Genomic DNA, 24,011 nt, shown 5'->3' with positions numbered 1-24,011 from the left:
AGATGGGCTGATGTTGGGTAGGTTGTATGAGAAATGTTTTAGGTGTGTTTGGGTGATTTGGGGATGAATTGTATCATTGAGGGAGGTTATTGTAAGCTTTGTTAAAGAGGTGTGTTTTCAGAGCTTTGCGGAAGCTGGTTAGATTGTTCATGGTTTTCAGGGTTTTGGGTAGTGCATTCCAAAACTGTGTGCTTTTGTATGCAAAGGTTGTAGCATAAGCTTTGTTTTTGTTTCTTTGTGTCTTTTTTTTTGGGAGGGGCGTGGCAGGGGCACAGAATGAGCCTGGAAGCACTATTCAGCTAGCGGCCCTTTTACTAAAGGGTTGCCGCATGGCCAGTGGCGTAGCAAGGGCGGGGGGCGGTGGGGGCTATCCGCCCCGGGTGCATGCCGATGGGGGGGGGGGGGGTCGGCTCCACTGGTTCCCTGCTCCCTCTGCCCCGGAACAGGCTATTTCCGGGGCAGAGGGAGCAGGGAACCAGCGGAACCGACATCCCCCCAGCGGCGTGCACACGGCAGGCAAGAATGCACTCGGGGGGAGGGCTTGGGTGATGCGCTGAGGGAGGAGGGGGTTGATGCGCTGAGGGGGGGGGGGGTTGATGCGCCGAGGGGGGTGTCATGCTGCACTCGGGGGGGGGGGGTGCGCAGTGGCGAACCGCCGGGTGGCAGCCGCCCTCATTACGCCACTGCGCATGGCAACCCGGAACTACTGGTACTCCCATGCGAATGCCGGTGGCTTACAGAATACGCCTAGTAGCCAAGCCTGCGCCTAACTCTAGGCACGTCCATTTATGTCGACTAGAACTTGGTGTAAATACCGGCGCCTAAGTTAGGCGCAGAGCAGGTGTATTCCATAACTCTGTGCGTAGATCTTCTGAATGCCCACGGCCTGCCCATTCCATGTCCATGCCCCCTTTTTGCCAGCACGCAGAATACGTTTACCAAGTTGTGCACTTAAATAATAATTAATACCAATTAGTATCAATAATTGCTTGTTAAGTGGCAATTATCAGCACTGATTGGCTTAAGTAATTAAATTGCATGCACAAATCCAGAATATTCCTGGATTTGCACATGCAATTTTGGTCACACTATATAGAATTCGGGGGATAGTGTACATTAAACTGCAAAATCCTGCAATCTGCTCTTAATGCACACATAACAGTTTGTCGGAATGCTATGTATTGCGTTGCAAACAAAACATTTTGACCCTTGCTCCCAGTGGTGTAGCAAGGGCGGGGCAGTGGGGGCGATCCCGCCCACCCGGGTGCACGCTGCTGGAGGGTGCAGAGAGCAGCCGCGCGCCTGTCGGCTCCGCTGGTTCCCTGTTCCCTCTGCCCTGGAACAGGTTACTTCCTGTTCCGGGGCAGAGGGAGCAGGGAGCCAGTGGAGCCAACAGGCGCGCGGCTGCTCTCTGCACCCTCCAGCAGCCAAGAATGCACCCGGGGGGGGGGGGGGGGGCTTGATGCGCCGAGGAGGGGGGTGTCATTGCACCGGGGGGTGTCGTGCTGCACCCTGGGGGGGGGGGGGACGGATGCCGCTGCACCCGGGGGGGGGGGGTGCGCAGTGGTGTTCCGCCCCGGGTGGCAGCCAACCTAGGATCACTACTGCTTGCTCCAAGAATCAGATGTCACTTGAAGGGTAACACTAGGTGGTCCCTGACAGATTCTGATGTAACAGGAATCAAATAGGAGGGAAGCAGTAGCCTCCCCCCCCCACCCCCAGAGATATGTCACATCCTTCTGAGGCATATTACCCCCACCACCCTTCCTCCTAGCAAGGAGGTGCATGGAGCAATTGCACGGCTGTCAACTCTGCCGGTCCCCTGCCCCAGAATAGAAAGTAATATCAGAGGGGGCAGGGGACCGGCAGAGCCAAAGACTGTGCGACTGCTCCATAAACCCCCATGCTGCCTGCACCCAGGGTGGACTGCCCACACTGCCCCACCCTTGGTACGCTAGTGGAAGGAAGTACAGTGATACCTCGGTTTTCGTCTATAATCCGTCTGAAAACAATCGGCGAAATCCAAAACCGACAAAAACCGAGGCAATTATTTCCATATGAATAAAAACACTGGAATGCAATGGAATTGTTTGGCTAGACGTGCGGGGTGATGCTCACACAATGAGAAACAACACCACACTGAGCAGGAGAACGCGTTTTCGCAAAATTAGCAGCGAGGTCAAGTGGGCATGCCGACAAAATCCAAGGCAACCGATGAAATCCGAGACAAATTTTTCGCGAAAAAAATCGACGAAAAACGAAACCGACGATAACCAAAGTCAACGAAAACCGAGGTAGTACTGTATAAGGAGCCACATCCTTCCTCCCCAAGAGAGGGTCCAGAGGAGAGTCTAGCTGAGAAGCATGTAGAGGAGCAATGAGTGGGGGAACCCCATGCAGGCACCCCCAGGGATCTTAGGTCCCTGTTCAAGGGACTAAAGAAGGAGTAAGAAAAGTAACAATACAGCGGCTGCCAGTCTGTTATGTCCTCAGAGACTGATGCAAGAGACTGAAGTGTTCCCGTTCTGCAGTAACCTGTTCAGAGAGGTCAGCCTGAGCCACAGCTATTCCTCTGAGACACAGACCCCCAAATTCTGTAAATGGCGCCTTGTTGTGTGTGCTAATTTGGCCGCATGGCTAAATTGCGCGCACAACTTAATTGATTAGCCAGCCAATCAGTTCAGATAATTGATACTTAGCGACCAAGTAGCAGAACCAGTTGGCTTTAAGTAGAATAGCCACTAAGCATATTCTATAAACTATGCCTATCTTTAGGAGCAGTTTATAAAATCGCGCTGTATGTGGTTTTTCGGTGCCAATTTTTAAGGCGCCATTTATAAAATTTGGCCCAGGGTGCTCTAAGGCAGATGATCTGGTTTTGGGGAGACTGGATTCAAAGCCTTGGTCAGTGAAGAGCAAAGGTTAAAGCTGCCATCATTTGTAGACCCTAACTGAAGAAGGGGCTGAAGGCTGCAAGCAGTGACATTAGTGAGTGCCAACTTCCTATCTGTATCAGGCGATATTTCACCCACCCAGGGGTTTATACTTCACCGTTTCACAAGGGCAAGCTTCCAGCACTCAGGAAACCCATAATATTTGAAAGAGAAACAATTACCACCACCACTGGGGTAAGAGCTCAGTAACCCTGTCACCACTCTGATTTTTTATATTTTTCCATGCCTGACTCTTTACTGTCACCATACTAAGCTCGTTAGTTAGCAGGGGGAACCCTTTACGATCTGCGTGCCCAGGTTTAAAGATAAGCGGGAGCAAGATCATTTTTGGCCATAGATATTACAACTTGATTATGTACCCGCCTCCTGGGTGACCCTCAGCCCTGAATACTGAGAGGGTAAGGATCATGTATTTCTTATATTGCCTTTCTGTAACTTTCCATGATAATGTGATGAAAAGAATGCAAAGGCATGCAAATCACCTTATCATTATGCAAATAGAATGATGCAGCTTGTGTTGAACTTTGTAAACTGTGTTATTTATGGTGGTGTTCATTTTTTGAACTTTGCATTTATTGGATCCTTTTTCCTCCCCAGGACCATCGGACTGCTAACATGCGATCTAATGCTCCTAGGGACCTTCTTAAAGGTGCCAGAGATACAGTAAGTGCTACATAGACTCTTCTCCTCCTGCTAAGCAGAGATCCCCTATTCCTATGAAGGGACCCTTCACAGTCCCTGGAACAGAATCCCTCTGAAGGGACACCCCTACTCCTCCCCAGAATAGTCCTGGAGAACAAAAGAGTAGCCATACTGGGTCAGACCAATGGTCCATCTAGCCCAGTATCCTGTTTCCAACAGCGCCCAAGTCAGGTCACAAGTACCTGGCAGAAACCCAAATCGTGGCAACACTCCATACTACAAATCCCAGGGCAAGCAGTTGCTTCCCATGCCTGTCTCAATAGCAGACTATGGACTTTTCCTCCAGGAATTTGTCCAAACCTTTTTTTAAACCCAGATACACTGTTACCACATCCTCTAGCAAAGAGATCCAGAGCTTAACTATTCATTGAGTGAAAAAAATATTTCCTCCTATTTGTTTTAAAAGTATTTCCATGAGTGTCCGCTAGCCTTTGTACTTTTGGAACGATTAAAAAATTGATTTACTTCTACTCATTCTACTCCACTCAGGAGTACTGACCCCTATCCCTGGTGTCTAGTTAGGGAGCGGGTATAGGAGTAATTCCCAGACACCCGGGTCCTCTAGCCTGCTGTGTTCAAAATGGTGCCAGTCGACCAGTGGCGTACCAAGGGGGGGGGGGGCGGGCGGTGGGGGCGGTCTGCCCCGGGTGCACGCCTGGCTCCGAGTTTGCTATCTTCGCTCGTTCGCTGCAGCTCCCTCTGCCCCGGAACAGGTTACTTCCTGTTCCGGGGCAGAGGGAGCTGCAGCGAACGAGCGAAGTTAGCAAACTTTTCGGAGCCGACAGGCGCGCGCCGCGGCACCCCTCCCCAGCAGCGTGCACCCGGGGGGGGGGATGTCATTTCCCCGGGGGGGGGGGGGGGGGCGCATCGGCGATCCGCCCCGGGTGCCATCCTGGCTAGGAACGCCACTGCAGTTCACACTTAGCGGTAAATTCACAATTCTACCACTAGCAATCAAGCTGCCAAATAAAAAGCACCTATCTGGGGAGGAAAACTATCGCAGCTTGCAAAGTCAATCAAAAGTTGTGTTATTCATTTACTGAGGAAGGTACTAACCCACAGTTCCGAAGTACTATAGGTTAGTGACTCCGGTAATAAATTAAGCTGTGGTAAAATGCAACATTTTATCACAGTTTAGTAACTAGTCCCCTCAGTATCTTATGAAATGAATATTGGGTTTTGATATTAAGCATTAATTAATTTATTTATTGCATTTGTATCCCACATTTTCCCACCTCTTTGCAGGCTAACTGAGTTCTGTCCTATATTTCATGCAAATTGGCAATTTCTTCTGAAAAGTCTAGGACATATATGACATCCTACAACAAGGAAAACCATTCTATAAAATCTGAGTTAATTGAAGTTTGAGTCATGTGTCTCCTTTTATCACTCCCAATGCCTAACAGTCAATGTCTTGTCTCCTACATCTGTGCCAAGAGTGCTGTTTGATTAAACAGGCCACTTAATGTCAGCTACAGGAGGAGTAGGAGAACTGGACAGATAAGGACTGACAAATACATCTGGCAAGTTATTACACAGCCTGGATAAAAATCTTGAAAATACTATTTTTGTAACTAGATGTGGATACCCTTCTTTTGACTTGGCCATTCAACAGGATCATAAACTTCAGTGACACCCAATTGTTGCATACTCATCAACTGGAGACTGTCAACAGCCAAAGCGCTTCATCACATGTGGCCTGCAGCTACTTTTTAAGAATTCTTGGATTCCATTCTGTCAGGTAGTTACTGGGTGACTACCTGGGATTTCCTCTCTTGTAAACTTACCGATAGATAGCACCTTTCTTCTCACAGTAAGATTGACTTGACCACTTCGGGCTGCATGATGCATGAGATCAATCACATATCGATGAGTCTTCCCAGCAACTGGGACTCCATCCACATACATCAACTCATCACCAGGACGAAGGCGGCCATCTCGGTCTGCAGAACCCATTGCAATCACTGCTCCAATCAAAATCTATATAATTAAAAAAGCAGATGTTAATATAGTATTTTTTCTCTCTCTTGCACATATATACCAATATTGCTCTCCCTATAAAGATATAAATCTGTAGGTGTATTATAAGAAATTGTCGAAAATATTAACCCTGCTCCCCTCAATATATTTCAGACTTCTAGGCTCGCTCCAAGATTTGTGATAAACTCGACATTTATGATCACCCAAATACCTCTCCTCTGACAAGGTTCCTATAAAAACACTGAATAGGACATCGCTCTTGTCAAAACTTTGTTTCATGTATACAAACAGGTAAATATTCAGCCTGCAGTGGTCAGCGATTCTTTAGCCACTGCTGGCTTTATGTCCAGATATTCAATGTCGGATCATGTCCGGGCACCAGCATTAAATATCCAGTTATGTGAGGATGGCCAGCACTCATGCAGTTAAGCCCTTAAACGGATAAGTGAAACCTGGCAAAAATAGGATTGTGTTTTATGCAGTCTGATTTGTCTGGTTACCTTATCCGGTTAAGTGCTTCATATCGGTACTTTAACCACTGTAATCAGGGACCTCTAAGTGCAGCCAAGGATAGAACAATCTCCTCCAGCCACGGGCTCCCAGTACAGTCAAGAAATAAATGTCCATCAGCAACTTCAATCTTAAGGACTTTATGCCATGCAGGTTTCTAGTAGACCTGATACACAGTTCCAACAGCAGCATTCATCTTCAATCTTAAGCACATATAAGCCACCTGAAAGGGTGTGGCAAATAGTCCCCTTTAAGCAGTAGGCTATCAGCACATACCAGGATTCAATACAGGCTCACAGTCAGCTCCAGTCTGGGCTCTTTATCCAGTGCACAATAAACAGTAGTTCAATTCTAAATAGAAGCAGTTCATTCAGTTCATCATCACAGTTAAATCACAAAGCAGCAGTTTCTACCTTCTACTCTCTTTACCTTCAGGAGGGGTTCCATACTTTAGGGAGTTCTCCTACCCCAAGGGATTCCCCTTTACATCGGCTTCACTGGTAGATTCAATACTTTAGGGACCTCTATTACCCAAGGGTTTTCAGCCTGCAAATACTTTTGGGACTTTCTCACACCCAAGGGATTTCACCCTGCATCTGCTTCACTCCACCCTCTTCTCTCTTTCTGCTTCTCTCTTTCCTGGGACTCCTTCCCACCTGCCTAATCAATCCCTGGCTTCTGCTACCACAACCAATCATTCTCCTTCCATTAGCTTCCCCCACACCCATACCAGCTGAGTTGAGCATTAGACTAATGATGAGCTCCTGCACACAGGGTTTCCTATCTCTCTTTCCCCCTAGTGGCAGCCAATTTACACGTCCTGCCAGCTTACACCCATGTCTTCCCCTATTGCAGCTAGGAGTCCAGTCCGGGTTCTTCATCTCACCCCCTGGCTCCTTGCCTGCAATGCCTTCTGGGACTTGTATTTCAGACTGAAACTGCCTTAACCCAACCATCCTGGATGTGACTCTATCACACCACTTAAGTGCTGACTTGCCCCCAGGACCACCCACAACACAGCTAGTTTCGGCTTAGGTGGTTAGAGAGGATAATCAAGAGCCTTCAAAATTGGGACACAATTCCTTTAATCGTGCAACTTAAACATCAATCTTCCATAAATAACCGGACTTGGGCCGTGTTTTGGCACACAGCGCCTGTGTCAGGGGTCAAATGTGCTGTGACATCTAATAAATTCAATGTGCAGTGATGAGACTTTCAAAGTATAGAACAGGAAAAGTTCTCTACGATGATGAATCACAGAAGGCAAAAGTAGAGACTAATAGACGATTCACCACTGGAGACGTGAGTCCAACAGTCTTTATTATATCAAAGATAACGACCCGACACAGGCCGTGTTTCGACGCTAAAAGCGTCTGCATCAGGGGTCAATAAATACACCAAACTATAGTTTGTATCCAGCATATTCTGTTTGGTATATTTATTGACCCCTGATGCAGACGCTTTTTAGCGTCGAAACACGGCCTGTGTCGGGTCGTTATCTTTGATATAATAAAGACTGTTGGACTCACGTCTCCAGTGGTGAATCGTCTATTAGTCTCTACTTTTGCCTTCTGTGATGAGACTTTCTCCCTTGCACATATCTTTGCTTTGAATTTATGTATTTGAATATATTTTCTATGTTTACTATTACTCTGCCTTATAGACACTTGTTACAATTCTTGTCAGTGGTATGTTGCATCAAATAGATCTAGTTTTTTAAAAACAGTTTTAAATGTTTGCATGAAAAAATATGTTCATGAAAATCAGTCCTTAGATTGCAAAGGAATTTCTTACAGATGTTACTTTTCAATATTTTTGATTATCATCTGAATTCCGAGCTGTGTTTTCTTAAATCATGCACTCTTACATATGTCTTGAAAGAGACTGCTCACAAAATATATTTGTGTTGTGTTCCAATATGTAGAAATCTTTATTGGACAAACTATAAACAGCGGAGTAGATATTTAGCAGGATTTAGGGGTCTAGTTATCAATGTGGGCTACCATTAAGTTGTGTTATATTACCTCAAATTCATACTGTTTTAGTGCAGGTTCCATTTTATGCAGTGAGACCTAGTTACTAATAATTGGGATTAACAGTAAATTAACAAGTCTTACCAGTAACCCACATTGATAACTTCCCCTCTTAACTGTTAATCCCGCTGACCGGCTCTTGCGTTGATATTCTGCAAAATTTAACTGGTCAGTGCCACGCAATACTATCAGCACAGCCAGCTGCAGAACTGCCTGGATAGTACTGGGGTGCCCAGAGCAGAGTCAGGGCGGGGAAGGGACTTACCCAGTGAGGGCCAGATTCAGATCCATCCTAAATACTAGACAACTAGACTCTACATGAACTAGACAAAAACGAAAACTGCACACTAGACTGATAACCTATGAGCTACTAATGAAATTTAAGCAATATGCACTACCACTTTATCTCATATACCGAAAATAAACTTTCTATAGTTGATTGTATAACTTATTTTATAATTCACTTTATCTTTTATGAACTTCAATGCAATACCACTGTGTATTCTACTTTACCACTTATGTACCTAAATGCAATACTACTTGTATTTCTCTATCCGGAAATGGCGATCGCCATCCTATATAACAAAACTCACCTCCAACATTCTGAAGCTGACTGCATGGCTGAGGCATTCCTGCTCTCTGTATCCATCTCTTGAATTGACATCACGTACTTCCGGGTTCGTCACAAGCAGAAGTGACCAACCACACGAGGTTTCTCGGCTTCAGAATGTTGGAGGTGCATTCTATTAAATAGGATTGGTCAGTTCCTTGAAGCACAGCCAGAGCTCAGCGTCCTGCACAATAACGCTCAGACACCAGAGAGAGAGAGGGGGGGCCTGACACCAGAGAGAGGAAGAGGGGGGAGGTATCTCGCGCACCCATACTCTCTCTCTCACAGTCAATGTCTTTCTCACTCTCACACACTGTCGCACACACACTCTATGTCTCACACTGTATCACATTCACTCTGTGTCACACAGTCACTCACACACTCTCTTGGTCTCATACACTCAGTCTCACAGAGTCTGTGTCTCACACACACACTCTCTCTCTCGCACACATTATATCTGTGTGAAACACACTCTCTCTCACACTGTCTCACATACGCCAGAGAGAGAGGGGGGGGGCTGACACCAGAGAGAGGGAGGGAGGGGGGGGGGCTGACACCAGAGAGAGGGAGGGAGGGAGGGGGGCCTGACACCAGAGGGGGGGGGGAGGAATCTCTGTCACACACACACACTCTCTCCCTCACACGCTCTCTCTCTCTCAGTCAATGTCTTTCTCTCTCTCACTTTCACACACTGTCTCTCACACACTCTATGTCTCACACTGTATCACATTCACTCTCTATGTGTCACACAGTCACTCACACACTCTGTTGGTCTCATACACTCAGTCTCACAGAGAGTCACACACACTCTCTCTCTCGTACACACTGTATCTGTGTGAAACACACTCTCTCTCTCACACTGTGTCTCACATACGCACTTGCACACACTCTCATTCTCACACACACACTCTCTCTCACAGACACACTCGCACATTCACTCTCTCTCTCACACATAGTCACTCTCACATACACTCTCTCAAACATACACACTCCAAGGGAAACCTTGCTAGCGCCCATTTCATTTGTGTCAGAAACAGGCCTTTTTTTTTACTAGTTACAGTATAATGTAAGCCACATTGAGCCTGCAAATTGTGGGAAAATGTGGGACACAAATGCAACAAATAATAATAATAATAAATGGTGCCGAATGATATTCTGTAAGAGTGTCCTTTACAGAATACTAGCTTGGCACGCTTCTTGCACCTAACTTTGGGCATGGGCACTTCTGCATGGCAAAAGCTGGTGTAAATGCTGTGCCCAACTGATAACAGTTAGGTGCGCAAATGCAGGTATTCGATAACATCGCGCCTAATTTCTGGGAACGCCCCTGACCCACCCATGCCCTTTTTATGGCCACACCCCCTTTGAATTGTGTGCTATAAAATTTAAGGGCTTGTTGATGCCATTAACTGATTGTTCAATCAAATTAAGGAAACCTAACTTCTAGTGTGGGGAATATTTCAAAATAACTATTATCAGTCTTAAGCTTAACTTATCTTAAAGCAAATAGCAGCAGCGATTTCTTCCAGCTCAAACTTAAGATAAGTTAAGCTTAAGCAATATTTTTGAAAAATTAATTGAAGATATGGTGTTTTTAAGATACAAAGATACACTGAGTAAAAACGCAAGAAAAAGATACAAATTTGTGGGTTGATCTATGAAGATGCAAATAACACTAATTATAGCTTGGGACAAAGTCCCGTATGGTGGAAATTTTTGAAATATCTGAAGATCCCCGGTTAGCAAAAAATCTATGTTTATATGTCCATTGATGATGATAGATTGAGAAGCTGGGTTGAATATACTATGTGTTTGGGAGACTGATAATGTTATTAACTGATTGTTTGCACCTAATTTATTTATTTATTGGGATTTATTAACCGACTTTATGAAGAGATTCACCAAGGCGGTGTGCAGTAGGTACAGTTTTAACATCAAACTTACAATTCTGTTGACAGTATAACAATAGTAAAATGTACAAGTATAAACTTAAAATACAATGAAACAAGAAAACTTGAAAACAACAAACTGAAACATAGTAATACCGTGTTTCCCCAAAAATAAGACACTGTCTTATATTAATTTTTGCCCCCCAAAAAGCGCTAGGTCTTATTTTCAGGGGCTGTCTTATTTTTCAGGGAAACATCGGGGTTGGATTGGGGTTGGCCCGCCCGCCCTCCGTCACTCCCGGAACTAACCTTAAATGCCTCCTTTCACCTTCGCAGCAAGCAGCAGCAGGGCAGGCCACTCCTTCCTTCTGTGTCCCGCCCTCGCCTGACGTAACGTCCGCGAGGGCGGGGCACGGAACGAAGGAGAAGTCTGCCCTGCTGCTGCTTGCTGCGAAGGTGAAAGGAGGCATTTAAGGTTAGTTCCGGGAGCGACGGTGGGTGGAGGGGGGGGTCCGGTGACCTCGGGTGGGGGGGCGGCCTTGTCCGGCTCTCGGCGGCCCTGCTTTCAAACAAAAAATTTGCTAGGTCTTACTTTCGGGGGAGGCCTTATATCTACCAATTCAGAAAAACCTCTACTAGGTCTTATTTTCGGGGGATGTCTTACTTTCGGGGAAACAGGGTAGGACTACCGTGAAACAGGATCAAAAATATACACATTTAACAGCACTGAAATTCAAATAACAGATGTAATATGATGTAAGCAATAGTGATGGAATGTCCAGTAAGGACACAATTAGAACATTCAAGTAACACTGCTATGATATTAATGCTTTTCTTGAGGGGCCAAATGCAAATATATAGATGAAGACAGCATGGGTAGTACGGAGTCAGTTGGGATAAATAAATGGGTGGGTAAACTAAAGGCAAGTTCTTTGTACAGTTAATCAAGATATAAGGAACTGGTCTAAGTTACAGTGTGTGTAGCAAGCCGGTGCAGAGTGAGTGTATAGTCAGCTACCCTATATATTAAAGGCTTGGGAGAAAAGCTAGGCTTTTACCTGTTTCCTGAAGTACAGGTAGTCTTGAGTTATTCAGAGCCCCTCTGGGGAGTAAATTCCAGGGCATGGGGGTCTACTCCTAAGAAAGCTCGCTGGTGGCTATCACATCGTAGAATTTCTTTTGCTGAGGGGACGAATGGTGCTGATCCTTGATCTTAAGAGTTCTTAAAGGTGTGTAGAGGGCTAACTTATTCTTTTAAGTACTCTGGCCCATTTTGTCTGAAGGTCTTGAAAATGAAACAGAGAGTTTTAAATTTAGCCCTGTAAGGTACTGGTAGCCAGTGTAGCTTTTGCAGGAAGGGTGTGATGTGGTCACGCAGTTTGCAGCCTTCTATCAGTCATGCTGCATCACTCTGAATTAGTTGCAGCTTATACAAACTCTTTTTGGTTTGGCCAGTGTACAAGGCATTCCAGTAGTCTAGTCGTGATGTTATCATTGCACGGACCACTGCGGTCAGACTCGTCTTGACTAATTAGTTTACGCGCTGATCTCCGATCCGCACCCAAATTTGGGCGACATATACAGAATCTGGGTGTTAGCGACGATTTTCAGTCTATTAACCCAGTAAGTGGCAGGATATGAATATTGGCAGGCAGCTTGATAACTCTAGGCTTAAGACCAGCATTGAATACCCAGATCAATTTCAGCCCTCGGTAATCAGCACCCGTTAAATTCTCTGATTACTGCAGGCTGAATATAGAAAGAAATGTTCATATGAATATAGATATTTTATTTTGTTTATTTATTTGTTACATTTGTATCCCACATTTTCCCACCTATTTGCAGGCTCAATGTGGCTTACATAGTACCGTAGTAACATTCGCCAGTCCGGTAAAGAAACAAATCCAGGTGGTATTATGGTTGATTAAGGAACATATATTTCAGTTACAATGGGAATCAAGGAGAGAGAAGACTGTTTAGTGTCTGGTACAAGCTTTGGTTATGATGTGTTGCAGAGTGCAGGCATTTATATTGGGTCTGCAGGGTATGCCTTTTGAACAGATAAGTGTTTAATGATTTCCTAAAGTTTAGGTGGTCGTAGGTTGTCTTCACAGCCTTAGGCAGTGCGTTCCACAATTGTGTGCTTGTATAGGAGAAGCTGGATGCATAGGTTGTTTTGTATTTAATGTTTTTGCAGTTTGGATAGTGGAGATTTAGGAATGTTCGAGATGATTTGCCAGAACTGAATATTGCTTCCCAACGGAGTTGTTGTGCATTTTTGTCTGGCCCAGGAGTTTCCTTCTGTTCCTTTGGGATTCTAGCTGGCCTCTAGTGAGCTATAGCACCAACTACCCAGGGTTCCCTCCTATTTTTATTTCTTCTCCTGCCTCCCCCATCAGCTTAGCATAGACAGAACAGTGACAGTCATAGACTACACTTTCCTGAGAAGTGTGAATTCTAATCTATTCACCCAGGAACCGCCACAGTGCAACAGCTGAAGCGTCCTGCCTGCACAGGCTGTGAATACTGCCTCTAGGGCATCATTGCCAAGGGAGCAGAAGCCTAGCCCAGGAATTGGAGCCAGGCTTTCTGCAAGGCAGCATGTAGCACTTGCAGCTAAAGTCATGGAGCCAGCTCTTTACAGAAAAAAAGAAGCACATTTTTGCTCACTTCGGAGAGAAAAGAATGAGTGAAACAAAGGTCAGAGTGCAGCCTAGGGTTCACAGTTCTAACTACTGTATTGGTCACATCATCTGCACAAGAGTCCACTGAAAGCTCATGTATTTACGGCGAGATCTTTTATACTGGTCCAGTAAAAGGCCACATATCATACTGTACATTTTTCCTGAACCAAGCATTAAGAGAACGCTGTACAAACAACGAAGTGGTGCTTTTATGACTCACATTAAGAACGCTGCCAGAACAGAGATCCTTATTGCAGTGGCGTTCCTAGGGGCGCTGACACCCGGGGCGGATCGCCGATGCGCCCCGCTCCCCTGGGTGCAGCGCCCCCCCCCCCCCCGTGCAGCGCAACACCCCCCCTGGCGAAAGGACACCCCCCACACCCCGGCAAAAGAACCCTCTCCCCCCTGGGTGCACGCCGCTGGGGGGGGGGGGGGTGCTGCGCGCCGGTCAGCGTCGTTCGTTTCCATGCTCCCTCTGCCCTGGAACAGGTTACTTCCTGTTCCGGGGCAGAGGGAGCATGGAAATGAACGACGCTGACCGGCATGCGGCACCCCCCCCCCCGGTGGCGTGCACCCGGGGTGGACCGCCCCCACCACCCCCCCCCCCTTGGTACGCCACTGCCCGATTGTCACCTCTTACTACACGGTGTCTAGAAAAAATGGGACCCCTTACATAGTTTCAAAATACTTTGCAATTGTTAAATCATTTAGTATGACCTTTGAAAATACATTAGTATAATGGGGGGGGGGGGGTTCTTAGCTAATTCATAATTTATTTCAAAGTGTCCTCCTTCAACCTTGACACATTTACTAAGTCTTTGACGCCACTGACAAAACACCATTTTGCTAAAATGGATCTTAATGGTCACTTCCTGAATGACGTCATTTTGAAAACAGGGATCATCCAGTTTTTACTGCATCTTGCAGCAACATCTATCAATAATATTAATAATTAAAAACATTTTCTAAATAACCCCAAAACATACGTACTATTATTTAAAAAAGTTATTTAGAAAAATGTTGGAGGGTCCCGGTTTTCCCAGACAACTTGTTCTCCAAACCCATAAATAACTGGAATTTTGACTGTTCTCTCTTCTTTTCTCTTTGATACTAATAGGTTCTGTTACAGGGAAACTAAGCCGAACACCTTTCTAACTGCTCCAGGGTAATCTTATTTTTCAAAGACATATTTCAGACAGTGCAAAACCAGTTAAATGTACTTCTAGATTCCTGTACTGAACAAGGAAAGCAGTCATAAATAAAATATAGCATTAAGTCTGCACCAAATGTTCTCTTAAGCCTTTAAATTATTTTCTTCTTACTTGATAAGAGTAGTTTTTTTTAAGAACATTAAATATTTAATGCACGATCTTGGTTTGTAAAAAGTTACCTTTCTGGGTAATGCCCTTTGTTGCTTTTACTACATGGCATTAGCCCTTTAGTAAGGAATTACCACATGCTAACGGGTAATGCAGTATATTAACAGTGCATGCTAACTTCCACATTAAAGGCGAGATTCTATAAATGACGCCAAAAGCTCTGTGCTGATAAAATTTGGCGCTCAAAGTTATTCTATAAAGGCGCTGCGGGAGGAGCACTCTTTATAGAATAGCATTTTTCAGGGGCATTTTCGAAAGAGAAGGGCGCCCATCATCCGACACAAATCGGGAGATGGGCGTCCTTCTCTCAGGATCGCCCAAATCGGCATAATCAAAAGCCGATTTTGGGCGCCCTCAACTGCAGTCCGTTGTGGGGACAACCAAAGTTCAAGGGGGCGTGTCAGAGGAGATGGGCATCCTCGGCCGATAATGGAAAAAAGAAGGGAATCCCTGACAAGCATTTGGTCGACTTTACTTGGTCCATTTTTTTTCACGACCAAGCCTCAAAAAGGTGCCCAAACTGACCTGAGGACCACCAGAGGGAATCGGGGATGACCTCCCCTTATTCCTGCAATGGTCACCAACCCCCTCCCACCCTAAAACAATATTAAAAAACTTTTTTGGCCAGTCTCTATGCCAGCCTCAAATGTCATACCCAGCTCCATGACAGCAGTATGCAGATCCCTGGAGCAGTTTTAGTGGGTGCAGTGCACTTCAGGCAGGCGGACCCAGGCCCATCCCCCCCTACCTGTTACATTTGTGGTGGTAAATGTGAGCCCTTAAAAACCCACCCAAAACTCACTGTACCCACATGTAGGTGCCCCCCTTCACCCCTTAGGGCTATGGTAGTGGTGTACAGTTGTGGGGAGTGGGTTTGGGGGGGGGGGGGTTGGGGGGCTCAGCACCGAAGGTAAGGGAGCTATGCACCTGGGAGCAATTTGTGAAGTCTACTGCAGTGCCCCCTAGGGTGCTTGGTTGGTGTCCTGGCATGTGAGGGGGACCAGTGCACTACGAATACTGGCTCCTCCCACGACCAAATGCCTTGGATTTGGTCGTTCTTGAGATGGGCGTCCTCAGATTCCATTATGGCCGAAAAATGGGGATGACCATCTCTAAGGTCGACCATCTCAACATTTAGGTCGACCTAAATGTTGAGATTTGGACGTTCCCGACCGTATTATCGAAACGAAAGATGGAGATGGTCGTCCCCATTCGATTATGCCCCTCCACGGCACTCAAATTTGGGTATGAGGACTTATGCCAGATGAAACCTGCTGTAAATTCTGATGTGGAAATTGGGTGCAGATCACTGTTATTCTGTAACACTACGTGCTCTTATGTGAAGCTCCTGACCCATCCATGCCCCTCCCATGGCCACACCCCCTTTTAAGTTACGCATAATCCAATTTAGAGGCCTATTGTTACAGAATAGCATGTAGCTAGATTGGCGTCGAAATCACAATTAGTACCAATTGCTTGTTCGCTCCAATAATTAAATCATTGGAGCCTATTAACTAATTATTTTGGGTGCCGATCTGGGATCCAAACCCAGTTTTTGGTGTCCTTTATAGAACCTGGGGGTAAGTAGTTAAGGTGAAAAATGTCACTTTGGGGTGGAGACTGGTCAGGGATTGTGCCTTATAGTAAACGTGTGTGCCGTTACCGTGCATTAAACATTAACATGTCAGAGAATGTAGACCTTTAACACCACCTCATGAGGTGTAGCTAAGTGCATAGGTCATTATGGAGGTAATTGTATAAGTGGACCCCCTGGTGTAACTGCGCACATCCAAATGCGGCAAGGGTACATGTAACTTACAATATTCTATAAAATGCGCAAGTGAGTGGGAGCCCGGCCCATGTTCCATCCCTGTCTTTGCCCCCATCTTGTATTTAGGTGCACTGTGACTTTGGTGTGCTCTTATAGAATAGCGCTTAAGGGGACAATTGCACACATACGCAGGTCAATGTCAGTATTCTGTCTATGTACGCACGTGCCCCCTGATTTTATAAGGTTGCCATAAATTCCGTGAGCAAATTTAGGCATGTTCTTGATTTGCATGTGCAATTTAATTGAATAACAAGCCAATTAGTCAATAATTGCCTTTTTAACAAGCAGTTATTGGCACTAATTAGATTTAATAGGGGTCAATACGTGCAAAGTTAGGCGTGGGATCTGCCGCTAAAATTTACTTGGTCCAAAAAAGGGGGCACAGAAATGGGAAGGCCATGGCCATTTCAGGGTGGAACAGGGGTGAGGTTTCGAGTTAAGCGTGTAATTACAGAATAATGGTGCTCTGTGCGTAAGTTAAAGTGCAGGCATTTGAACCACGTTTTCGTTGGTGCAAACGGCCATGCCTAAATTTACGCATGACTATCCGCTTAAAAGTGTATTCTATAAACCGTGACCAAACTTAGGCACGGCTTATACAATACCATTTACGTGGGTATTTTTCAGCATCGATTTTTTTATGCCCCATATATAGAATCTAGCTCATGATGCATGCGTAAGTGGAAGCATCCATTATAGAACTGCCTTCTATCTGCCATATAATTAGCAGACTGTAGTGCCCAGTAGTCTTCCCAGAAATATGTGGCCTGCCCACATGGAGGTTTTGCAGTTATTGTGTGGTAACTGCAAACCGTTACAGCACATTAGTAAATAAGAATTTTAGGAGGGAATTCTACAAATGGGACTAGATTCTAAAAATCAACGATGAAAAAATACACCTAGGCATATTTTTTAAAGCAAGCCTAAATTTAGGTGTACTTTATAGAATATGCCTAAATAAATATTGTAAGCAAAAAATGAGAAATGCAACATGAGAACTATGTAATGTGTTAGGCAATTTGCGAATAGACAGGATTTAACATAATACAAGGGAGAGAGGGGGTATGTGGGAAGGGAAAAAGGGGGGGGGGATTTATTGACTTTTATGGGAATGTCAGTTGTTGGGCTTTTGTACTATGATATATGTATATACATACTGGTGATGGTTTGTATGGATCTTATCGTCAATAAAAAAAAGAGTTAAACATAGAATATGCCTAAATGTCATTGCAATTTATAGAATGCGCTGAATGCTCGTCCGCACGACAAAATGTGGTTCCAGGCAGTTACGCCAAGTAAAACTTGGTGTAAATGCCAACACATAAATTAGGTGCAAACCAGGGGCATAGCTACGTGGGGCCACGGGGGCCTGGGCCCCTGTAGATTTGGCCCTGGACCCCCCTCCCGCTGCCAACCCGCCGTCGCCGTCTGCTATCTTTGCTGGCAGGGGACCCCAATCCCCGCCAGCCGAGGTCCTCTTCTTCCTTCCTTCTTTCTGTTTCTGAGTCTGATGTCCTGCACGTACAATGTGCAGGACGTCAGACTCACAGAAACAGAACGAAGCCATGCAGATCGCAAGGCTTCATTCTGTTTCTGTGAGTCTGACGTCCTGCACGTACAATGTGCAGAACGTCAGAAACAGAACGAAGGAAGAAAAGGACCTCGGCTGGCAGGGGTTAGGGTCCCCCGCCAGCAAAGGTGACAACGGGGGAGGGTTGGCGGCGGGAAGGGGGGGTCGAGAGGGTCGTCGGCAGGGGGGGTCAAAGTTGTTGTTGGTGGTGGTTGTGGCGGCGGGGAGGGGTCGGCAATGGCGGGGGGGGTGTCAGCAATGGTGGGGGGGGGGTGGCGCCGGGGGGGGGGCTATAATGTGTCCCCTCACCTCAGGCTCTGGACCCCCCTCCCGCCGAAGTGTGACTACGCCCCTGGTGCAAACTGGGTGTATTCTATAACAATGTGCATATATTTTAGAAATGCCCATGACCAGCCCCTTCCATGCCCATGGCCACGCCCATGTCAACTATGTGACCTAGAATTTTCATGCAACAGGTTACAGAATATGCTTCGACTATTATGCACATAAACTCTAATTAATGTCAATTAGTTTTAATAATTGCTTATCAATTGGCAATTATCAGAGCTGATTGGCTTGTTGACTAATTAAGTTGCACGCACAAATCCTGAATACTACCGGTTTTGCACTTGTAACCTAAGTCACGCTACATAGAATCCAGGGGCATGCCACCTAAAGTAAGGCACTAATTCCACACTCAAATGTCAGCGTTGAAACGCATTCCGACGGATGCAAGGCGAAGTGAGGCTGAAACGGCAGCTTGGTGCGGAAACACACTGACACGCCCAGTAATAGGATAGCGCCTAAGCGTATCCGCGCTCAACTGCAAAGGAAGCATTGCCATGGGAGGGGCAAGGGCAGGTCACGGTCATTCCGGAAAACTGCACACGGTATTACAGAATACTGCAGATGCACGCCCAGCTTGCCCACTAGGATTCACACCTGTTTTCACTTGGTGTAAGTCCTTGCACCCAAAGTTGAACAGCTCATGAGCAGAACATGCAAACGCACACAAATGATAGATTTCTATAATTTATGTGCATTCTGGCTAACTTCGAAGCCCAGGCATTTATACCAGCCTTAGGGACATTTTCTGCCACTTGCCTTAGTGGTGAAGGCGGTTAGCTTGGCAGAGTTTAAAAAGGGGTTAGACGGTTTCCTAAATGACAAGTCCATAAACCGCTACTAAATGGACTTGGGAAAAATCCACAATTTCAGGAATAACATGTATAGAATGTTTGTACATTTGGGAAGCTCGCCAGGTGCCCTTGGCCTGGATTGGCCGCTGTCGTGGACAGGATGCTGGGCTCGATGGACCCTTGGTCTTTTCCCAGTGTGGCATTACTTATGTACTTAGTATTCCATACAAAACAAAAGGTAGGCACCTACGTTTCCTTACAGAATAGGTTTGAAATAGGCACCTGCTTACCCTCCTATCCTAGGTGCTCTGCTGTAGACTTACTCTCTTTATGTAGATTTATGCTAATATTATTCATTTGGTGAAGAACAGATAATTAAAAAAAAGTCATATCTACTGATCTGTTAAAATTGTAATTTAAAAATGTATGCTTCACTAAGCAAATTATTTTAAACATAGGGTATTCAAATTGTTTGCAGGAGTAAAATCAAGAAAAAGTAACTGGTGTAACCAGAGGCTGTTCTTAGAAGGTGACACAGAAATGCTCTTGAGATCAATTTGGAAGTCTGTCAAGATCAATGTTTATTAGCAGAAATCACAAAGCATGCTCACCTGACAGACCGAGCCTCTATGACACAGCTCAAACCTTATCTCTGCCCCGCCTTTGGGCAAGGGTCTTATTTATTACATTTATTACACCTTAATACTATGCATTGCGTGTTTTTCTAGCAGTTAATGGAGGTTATTCTAAGAAAAGTCCAAATGGAAAAACTTGTGGTTACAAAGCTGTTACAACCAGCAAGTTCTCTGCTTCTCTTCACACATATGTACTTCATAAAACCCTTGGCCTGAACAATCTTCAGGCCTGCATTTCACAGGCATGGCTAAGTGGGATCCCCAAAGGACAACTGAGCAGATTGTGAGGTAGCCGATGTTTCCAGTTGCACCTTCTCCACTGCAGTAGAACAGACTTAAATAGCTTCTTTGGATAGATACAGGCCAGTAGGTGACATCCATCTCATTCAAACCCAAAGTTTTGGAATGAGCAACAGGAAGTCTAAACCATGGAAGACTGGCCTCAGTGATGCCAGTTTCATTTAATACAGATGTTGGATGCTTTCGACAAGTTCAGATGCTACATAGCAAAAGTGCAGGCAAGCTGTAGTACAGCAGTAAGTATTTAAAACTTCTTTCAGTGAATTTCTTCAAGCTTAATTTCATTCTGTGGTGCTTCCAGTAGAGCTCACTAGACTATACTGAGAATCCACTTGGGTTATCTAAAATGAAAAATGTCATAGTTTGCAAGTACTGAAAGGGAGAATTAAAATATCACCAGATCAAGTCATGGTTGAATTATCATATGCTTAATAAGCATGACTTTACTGCATGTGCATCATTGATAGTCAAATGTGGTTCCCTTGCTGCCTCGTCCTCGTCAAAGAATTCAGAACCGGGCCAGAATCAGGCAATGCGGTTACAGCTTCAGAACTTGGCAAAGCTGATGGGTCAGGAGAACTACAACAGCATTACGAATGCCATCGTAAAATGGATTGTGAAGAACGGAAGACCAATCAACATCATCTCATGACTACAAGATACACCAGCTTTTGGAAGAAGCTCTTTGTGCAACCCTGACAGTAAACTACTGGTTATTGATTGCCAATGACAGTCATCTCACTGACAACACTTGGGAGTTTTAAATCATTTACTTGGAGTGTCGTCCATTTTGAAGAGCAACACTATACAGAAACGTGAGCTGAACATTTCTCACCTATTGCACATTCCTAGAATATTTGGGGGAAAGCTACCACATTTTCCACTGGTAAAGCATGAAACGTTATGGCTGCGGTTGGATTGGTACCCTTTCAACATCAGCCCTGCGTTGCGCATGTGTTGCAATTGTGAATAAACAGAGCAACTTCTGCATATGCAATAGGCATGATCTGACCAAGTGTTTTAAGGTAGTGGGCCATGCTATTTCAAGAACAGTCCAGCATATAGTACAGAACGGAAAATGTAGCAGCTTCACTTGTATAAGCGAGAAGAAACCCTCATTCAGGATATGACAATGCATTGGAATTCAACCCTGCACACGGTGAAGAAGTAGCTCAGCAGCAAAGACACAGTGTCGTCTAAACTGGAGACTGATCGTTATGCAATTGAACTTTTGAGCAGCAAGTAATACATCTCCCGTTCGATGATACTACCAACCGTCTGTCATCTTTTCTGTGAAATGGAAGCCTCTGATAATGGCCTGGCATATGTTGTTTGGTTTTAGACAGAAATTCCCATCTGACAAGAAACGAGCACCACTTGATCCATGCATTGTGAACAAACTAGTTTAAGTAACTGGCTCGGTTTAAAGGAGTGAACATTTTCTTTGTAACTTGCATTATAAGCTTGAGAAATTAATTATCTGTACACCAGAGGTGGCTATTTTCAAAGTTCTATTGCACCACAGGTTAAAGCTGTATTGGTTTGATATTAATGTAGAGGATAACAGTCTGATGCCTTTGTGCACATGAAATAAAATATAATAAATACAAAATAATAAAACATAACTATCCCAGTGTGTTATTGTATTGTCCAGGACCACAATTAAAAATGTGATTCTTTCAGCTGCCATTCCAAAATCTAGAAAGCGTCTTTTTGGATTTTTTAATTACAATGGCACTAAAAATGATTGTAAATCATTGGAAGGATAATAGTAATGTACATGTTATTTTATGGTGGCAATGGCTCTGTTTATTTAGAAAATATGAGAAGATATTAGAGGAAAGGGGTTATTTTGGTACCTAAATGAAAACGCATGTGGGAGTTGTTGGATTGTTATATGTTAATTGAATCTTGAGAGGTTTTATACTTTTCCTCTTGGTAATTGTTTGTGAATTTGAATCAGTTGATTTTGTAATTTAGCTTTTGAATTTAAAATAAAAATATTCAAACACAAAAATTATATGATGAAAATTGAATCGACTGATTCCGTAATTAAACATTTTGACCAAACATAGTAACATATAGTAACATAGTAGATGACGGCAGAAAAAGACCTGCACGGTCCATCCAGTCTGCCCAAGAAGATAAATTCATATGTGCTACTTTTTTATTTGTACTGTCCTCTTCAGTGCACAGACCATATAAGTCTGGCCAGCCCTATCCCTGCCTCCCAACCACCAACCCCGCCTCCCTCCACCAGCTCTGGCACAGACCGTATAAGTCTGCCCAGCACTATCCCCGCCTCCCAACTACCAGTCTGCCTCCCACCACCAGCTCTGGTGCAGACCGTATAAGTCTTCCCAGCACTATCCCTGCCTCCCACCACCGGCTCTGGCACAGACCGTATAAGTCTGCCCAGCACCATCCCCGCCGCCCAACCACCAGCCCCGGCACAGACCGTATAAGTCTGCCCAGCACTAGTCCCAACACAACACAACACAACAGCTATAGCATATACGAGTGCTGATATTACATAGCCAAGACAGTATTTACTTATCCAATCTCACAGGATGTACCTAGACAAGCACATTTGCTAAACTAATGTTCTTTCACTATAGGGAAGCCAATTATTCAATCAAACATCATTATAGAACAGCACCAAGTAATATCTGGCCTTGGAAGCTGCTCTCTTCCCAACTTAATAGAAAGTGCACCAGAGTGGCAAATTTTTGATGGAGATGCTGACAGTTTGAGAGAGCTGTTTATTTACTGCCCTGCGGTACCAACTACTATAAAGTATTACATGAGCAGACACTATGCCTATTACAAATGTGGTATAAAAGGCAGCAGAGTCTAACTCTGAAAACTGTATGTACAGAAAACACAACTTACGGGCTGCCCAGGTTCATCTCCTCCGAGTATTCGGAACCCGAAGCCGGACTCCAACCTCCGCAGATGAACATCCAGTTCTTTGTAATCTGGACCTGCTTTGAAAGAAAATGAGCTCAGCATTAACCTAGTGCAAGAAAACTTCCCCAAGAGCCGCTCAATACATGGTGATTAGTTCCACGGAAATGGTTAATGGCAAAACCTGTTAGGGTTCCCAGGTGGAAACAACAATGGAAGAACATAAAGAGAAAAGGTGAATGGAAAAACTAACTGCACATGGGGTGGGGGGGGGGGGGAACAGTTTATTCCCACCCGTGGGGCTACAAGTGACTTTTCGTTCCTATCACAGGCAACAAGGTTCAAAGAGCATTATTAAAGGTACCTAAACCAGGATGACTCTGGTAATTCAAAACGTATTTATTCTGACCTTTTAATTAAAAAGAATGTCCCCCACCCCCCCAGGAGAAATCTTGCATTTGTGGAGAATGCCATCACGTGGCTGTAATCCAGACAGCTAACATATTTTCCTATGTTGAATCCGTTCTTTCTTGGAGTTTCTATAAACAGTGTAAACCATTCAAAGTGTAAACCATTTCCCCTCCCACCCTTAGTTCAGAGGTATGGGAACGGAAGTATCGCTCTTCTAATATTGCCTGATGAATATTTTTAAGACATTGACATAATCTGTTGCTCTTTGAGGATCTTTCAAAGAATTAACACTACGTCCAAGAGTTAATCCATCACCAGTGAAAACATAAATCAGTGGAATGATAATGTAGACATCTACACTGGAAGACATGAGTATGTGAGAAATTAGTTCAAACTCGGGGAATGCTTCAAAAGTATATTGAGAACCGGAGTTCTCATTATATACAATGTAAAATTTTCATGCCAAGAATGTGATTC

General features: G+C 44.8%; 1 protein-coding gene across 1 annotated transcript in view; it reads right to left on the bottom strand.

Moving 5' to 3' along the window:
* Positions 1 to 24,011, bottom strand: part of MAGI2 (membrane associated guanylate kinase, WW and PDZ domain containing 2) — a 1,230,330-nt gene that overhangs the window by 170,113 nt on the left and 1,036,206 nt on the right. Inside the window, exons 13-14 of the mRNA XM_030216294.1 lie at positions 23,109 to 23,200; positions 5,444 to 5,636 (exon numbers count right to left, since the gene is read on the bottom strand). Of these exons, the coding sequence (XP_030072154.1) occupies positions 5,444 to 5,636; positions 23,109 to 23,200 (285 nt within the window). The remainder of the gene's footprint in view (positions 1 to 5,443; positions 5,637 to 23,108; positions 23,201 to 24,011) is intronic.

This window comes from Microcaecilia unicolor, chromosome 10 (assembly GCF_901765095.1).
Source record: "Microcaecilia unicolor chromosome 10, aMicUni1.1, whole genome shotgun sequence".
Lineage (NCBI taxonomy): Eukaryota > Metazoa > Chordata > Amphibia > Gymnophiona > Siphonopidae > Microcaecilia > Microcaecilia unicolor.
The sequence above is the reverse complement of the archived record's forward strand: the minus strand, read 5'-3'. Positions and strand labels throughout refer to the sequence as shown.